The sequence below is a fragment of the Bidens hawaiensis genome, unplaced genomic scaffold, assembly GCF_021521415.1.
Source record: "Bidens hawaiensis isolate Kalapana, Puna unplaced genomic scaffold, B.hawaiensis_p1.1 tig00006773_1, whole genome shotgun sequence".
Lineage (NCBI taxonomy): Eukaryota > Viridiplantae > Streptophyta > Magnoliopsida > Asterales > Asteraceae > Bidens > Bidens hawaiensis.
Window position 1 is genome coordinate 269943 of NW_027491462.1, and position 6308 is coordinate 276250.

The following is a 6308-nucleotide window of genomic DNA, read 5'->3' on the forward strand; positions in this document are numbered from 1 at the left end:
AGGTGAGTTCTAGCCCCCTTTTTCCTTTAAACGTTTTTGAGGCTGTATGGATACTCGTACGTGAAAGAATAGATATATGTAACTTTAGTTAATGACATATATCTTGTAAGAACAGGTCAATATATTAATTTATTAATATATATTTGAATGTTTGATTGATAACTGATAGAATAGAAAGAGTTAGGGAGCAAACCCTACTAATGCTTGCGTAAAATGTTATAGGAATATAAACGAGTATGAATGTTGTGTATAAAAGAATGTGTATACGTTCATGCGTAGAGCTTTCGGGCCTCATGCATGCACAATAAGTTATGATGGCAAATCCCTCTAACTTTATATGGCTCGGTTATGAGCAAGGATAGAAGGCTCGGTTATGAGCAAGGATAGGAGGCTCAGTTAGAGCAAGGATAGGAGGCTCGGTTATGAGCAAGGATAGGAGGCTCGGTTATAAGTAAGAGTAGGAGGCTCGGTTATGAGCAAGTGCATAGGAATATAGTTATGAAACGATTGATAGACAGACATAGAGAAAGTAAGTAAAAGTTATGGACGGCATGTTATGTATAAAAGATGTGATGTATTTACAAATAGTATGTTATGAAGTGTAAAGAAACGTTAGAACTCACTCAGCGTATAGCTGAATTTTAGTATGCATGCAGGTATTGTGATGACCTGGCATGCTCGAGACGCGTACGAGGCTATCCATATTGAAGAATAGATAGAGAAAGAAGTTGTTTTATAAACGTTTTAAATTTCCGCTGCGATTTGTATAGACTTCCACTGTAACAAACTACGTTTATGAGTAAATCCAACACCGAATGTAAGGCTACCGGGATAGGAGTTTTACATATAATAATTGGAATGAAATATGCCCACCATTTATTAATTTGTATATTAGTTTTTTTTAATACTAAATTCGAAATTAAACCAAATCAAATTCAATTTATTTTGTGCAATTGTTTGTGTATAATATACTTGGGAAAAGTTAAATGCAAATGGGAAAAAATGATAAGTGTGAGAAGGATTTGTGATAAAAAAATCCTCATAAAAAATTTCAAAAAAAAAATAAAAAAAATCATAACTCAAAATATAAATAAAAAACAAAAACTTAAAATAAACACTAAGATGTTTTCCCGTCATTCACGTTCCAAAAAAATGCCTAGAAAAAAGACACGATTACGAAAATAAACAAAAACATAATGATAAATAATAAAAGATACAATAGATAGCAAAATATAACACAACGTTGAGTATTATAAAACATATCAAGGAAAAAAGACACAAGACCAATGAAAAAAGATACAATCAATTATGAGAAAAAACAAAAAACACAATGACAAATAAAAAGACACACTGATCTTTTTTTTTTCAACATTGTGTCTGTTTTTTTAAGAACTAGAAAGACGGTGGAAACATTTTTGTGTTTTTACTTTGTTCTTTGATAAAATAGCAAAAGACGTCATTTATGTTAAAATGTTTTTTCAATAGACGTTCTTTAACAAAAGAAATGGCAAAAGACGTATTTCATGTTTTAAATCCCTTTCATGTTTCGTCCTTTGTCACTAACCCAGTTAATCTTTTTTGTTAAATCTGGTCATGTGCCTTGCACATGAGGGCAGTGTGGTCATTTTACCCTTTAAGGACTGTTTGTATAATTAGACTAAAGGTTTAACCTTTTAAAGAAATACTTTTGTTTTTCAATAAAATAAAATATATATAAAATAGGTTATCTTCATCATCACCATACCCTCCCCATTATCTTCATCATCACCATCCAACCCATCACCACCAAACCCAGTTGTCCATCTTCCACCATTGTTTGGCCACCACCACCACAGCCACATAAAACCGCCATCACCACTGTGCTCCCACCACCACCACAATCTGGAACCACCATCACCACCGTGCTCCCACCACCTCAATCAGAGTTTAATAAACCACCATTGCTTGGACTGTTTCCCTACCTCAATTTTCATCTCCATCGCCAATTTTCATTGGAAAAAATCATAGTTTCGCCGGAAAACCAATCTCGCGTATAACTTACCTGTCGTCTATGGATTCATCACTTGAACTCCTGATCTGAGGGCCGAAGGTCTAGGTCGGAACCCTATGTCGTCGAGCGCACCACAAGAAAAATGTCCGACCACCACCTCTGAGTATTCGAATTTTATGGTTTTTGCCGTTGCTAGATGTTTGCGCCGTCGTGGTTCGGCCGCCAGAGCACCCCTTCGACGGACCACACTTCGTTGAAGGTTAGGGTTTCGCCAGGTTCGGAATTGGGTGAATTGAACTCATTATCATGTTAAGTGCTTGTGGAAGTGATTGATTGTTTGTTTAATTTTGATGAAGGTGTTAATTGGATTTAGGGATTTTAGTGTTAGGGCTTGATAAATAGGACATTTGTTGTCTGGTGGTGGGATGGTGGTGATCCGACGGTGTGGTGGGTGATTTGTCTGGTGGTGTAGGGAAAGAGAAACAAGAGAGAGAGAGAGAGAGAGAGATGTGTGGTTCATTGAAATGCAGGAGAGAGAGAGAGAGTATTTATTTTTAATATATTTATGTTTTCATTTTTAATATTAACTAAATATGTTAATTTACAAAATTACCCTCATGTGCCTTGCACACGACCAGATTTAACAAGAAAGTTAACTAGGTTAGAGTCAAAGGACATAATGTGATAAAGTTTTTAAACGTAAAGGATGCCTTCTACCATTAAGTTTGCTAAATGACGACCATTAAAAAAGCGTGTAAACATAAAGGACGTCTTTTACTATTTTGTCTTGTTTTTTTTTATTAAATTTTGAGTTATGATTTTTTATGGAGTTTAGGTTTTTACAAATACTTTTCACTATTTTTATTTTTGTCTCCATTTGTAGAATAACTTAAACCTAATATACCGTCTCCTTAAAATATCCTGAAATACCTGGTTTTACGTATTTAAGTTTTGATAAATTGTAGATGAGCATCAATAATTAAGAGATAATTGTCTTCACTAATTTGGATTTTTATGGAAAAATATTTAAAATTAGAGAGACAGATATCTTGAATCTAATCCAATCGAACGCAAAAGCTTAAATTTTTGCTTCAATCCTACTTGATTCTTTTTTCTTTCTTTCTTTCTTTCTTCTTTAACTTCAATTCTAAGTATGATTTTCTTTATCTTTGTTTTCTTAATTTGTCATAAAATAATTCTAGAAAAAAATATTATTTTGTTTATCTTTTTTAAATTTATTATTGATTTGTCACTTCAAAAAAAGACACAACCTTTACAAACCAAATATATTTTTTTAAAAGGACTACATTTCCCATATATATCCCCTTGCCTCCTTTGCTTGTTTATATATTTGTAGTGATAACAACAGCAAGCAGCTTCTCCTCTTAACACACACTCTCATGGGTCGCCATTCATCTTCTGTGAAGCAAAAGCTTAATAAAGGTTTATGGTCTCCTGAAGAAGATGAAAAACTTCTAAAATACATTACAAGATTTGGTGTTGGTTGCTGGAGTTCTGTTCCTAAACATGCTGGTCTCTCTCTCTCTCTCTCTCTCTCTCTATATATATATATATATATATATATATACACACACACACACACATCATTCTGCTCTCTCTCTCCTGTAATGCAAATTTCAGGTTTCTGCTGTTCTTTTAGTATATACATATAATATATTTTTTTTGAACGGTCATCCAAGATGTTTACCTAGGGAAAGTTTGAAAATTTATGACTTATATTGGTCTCATACAAAAAGCAGGATTGCAAAGATGCGGTAAGAGTTGCAGGCTTCGTTGGATAAATTACTTGAGGCCTGACCTTAAAAGAGGAACGTTTTCACAACAAGAAGAAAATATTATACTTGATCTTCATCAAGTTCTTGGCAACAGGTAACAAAATTCCACTTAAGAAACATTCAATTAAACGAAATTAGTGTGTACATTTTTGTTGATTTTTTTCTAAATTTGGTATTATATCCAGATGGGCTCAAATTGCTGCTCAGTTGCCTGGAAGAACAGATAACGAGATCAAGAACTACTGGAACTCGTGCTTGAAGAAGAAACTAATGAAACAAGGGATTGATCCGAACACCCACACACCGATTACAAGTAACGTATATGTTAAAGACAAAAGGATTGAGTTAGCTAGTTCTTCATCATCAATGCAAGTGAAAGTTGAATTAGAGAATTCTTTCAATATCAACAATGGTGGACTAATGTTATCATCATCACCATCGTTAATGGAGAGCCGTTCTATACGCGATCCATTGTTCTTGGTTGGACTTCAATCGGGTTTCAATCTATTGAGCTACAACTCAAATCTATTAGCTCAGTATTACCAAACAAACTATGAAACCTCATTACCAAATTTAGCAAGTTTGGATCATCAAAGTGCTGAGATTTCTGATAATTCATTCATGATCAATGAAGGCACCAATAGTTCAAGTACCACCAATAGTTCAAACATGAACACAAGTATTTCCGCAGGGTTTCAACCCATGGCATTTGAAGGGGATGTGTTTCAACTCAATGAGGTTAATGTCAAATCTGAACAAAAGTGTGTAGGTCACTGGCAACATCATATGCATGATGTACAAGTCAATAATGAATCAGATTTCAATATCTACCCAATGGGGTCACTACCAAGTGAATACCCTGATGCCTTCCATCAGGCCATAATATGATTCATCATGTAAATTTTCAATCTATTATTTACTTTGTCTTATCAACAAATACAAAGGTTGATGGATGGTACACAACTAGTTTAATACTATTTGGTTTGCTCCAAGGTACACTATTTTTTTGTTTTTGTTTTCTATATAGAGATGTATGATTAAAGGCTTTGTAAAGTTTTGTTGCTTGGATTATTCAAAAGGTTGGGTATACACATTTTGTGCACAGTTTGGCCTAATAAACCATAAATGAAATTGTCAACCTCGTGGTTTTAACACTTCTGATTTTTATTTCTTTTTGATGGAAGTGACTTAAAAATTGAGGATTTTAATGCCTTTTCACCTCAGTGATGATGGCTGGTATCATTCGTGTTGTAAAAGTAATTTCACACAATCGTCTAGAGATCCCACTCATTCCCGTGTACTCTACGTATATGCTTGTCAAAATATTGATCGTATGCATATCGTTTAAAGTTAGCTTTATGGTAAAAAGGTTTATACATAAAGTCAGATTTTGGAAAACAGGCTTTGAAAGTGTAGGTGGGTCCAAACTTTCAGCACTCACACTTAAGATGGTTGTGAGGCCAAGTTTCCTAGTGTGTGAAAAGTTTATAATAATATGCTTACTAACAATAAGTCATAACTTGACTCAAATTCACCACTTTCACATCTCCTTGAAGACCAAAAGAGAAAACATCCGATACTAGAAAACTAATTAGCACTTGTGAATGTTATTTTAATCGCAAATTATCTTATGCAACCTAAATTAAGTGGCAAAAAACCTCTATAGGTACCCTTAAAATCATGTCTTGGACGATAGATGTGTGTACCGGGCCTTGAGTTCATAAAATGATCCATTATAACCAAATTAAAAAAAAATGATGCACGTGATTTGGGAAAATAGTGGATAATAACAAAGGATAAGTAGATGCACACAGGATATACCGTCGTTTATCCATGACAAAATGCAAGGGAAAGACGGGTTAAAGCTAAAGCGTACGTCTTGTTAGAGCGGGGTCAACCATGAATACAAAGGTTAAAACATAATGCACATGAAAGATCGACGTCTAGACATGAAGAAAGATAATGGCAAGCTAAACACGTGGGAAAAGCGAAGGCTAAAATGGCAAAAACCCCAACCAAACCAACTTTCTCCCTTGCCTTAATTAGTTCACCAGAAAATAGCCCTACAAGAACCCAAACTTTTGCAATGAGTTGTTGAAAATATAATAGCCAATGTAAGGAAAGTCTCCCCTTCATTATTCCTCAACTGTTCTTAAAGTAAGAAGCCAGCCCAGCTAATAATATTAATTGCTTTAAATTTGGTGTTTAATGCCATACTTTTAAGACACTACATAAAAATCAAATCTTTCTACTAGCTAAACTTGGATATCGAGTAGTTAACTACTATGGGTGTTGTCAATGGCTAGATCAAAAACTTTCATACCCTCATGTATTGTTATCATCATAATATTAGGGGCGGGCCTACCCTTGCGGTTCGGTTGTCAGCCGTCCCCTGTGAAAATTTTGTTTAGTACTATTATAGTGTAAAAATCCCGACTGATGCTTATGAGAAAATTTACGACCCTGTGGGAAAATTTCTTGTGTTATTTTTTGGAAAAGCAACTTTTTATAGAAATAATGAA

General features: G+C 34.3%; 1 protein-coding gene across 1 annotated transcript; it reads left to right on the top strand.

Annotated features, from left to right (window-relative positions):
- The first annotated feature begins 3319 nt into the window (after window positions 1-3319).
- Window positions 3320-4739, top strand: LOC143633500 (transcription factor MYB53-like). The gene is made up of 3 exons (XM_077101796.1): window positions 3320-3523; window positions 3751-3880; window positions 3972-4739. The coding sequence occupies exons 1-3, from the start codon at window positions 3391-3393 to the stop codon at window positions 4672-4674; spliced, it is 966 nt and encodes a 321-aa protein (XP_076957911.1). The 5' UTR covers window positions 3320-3390; the 3' UTR covers window positions 4675-4739.
- Window positions 4740-6308: the final 1569 nt, after the last annotated feature.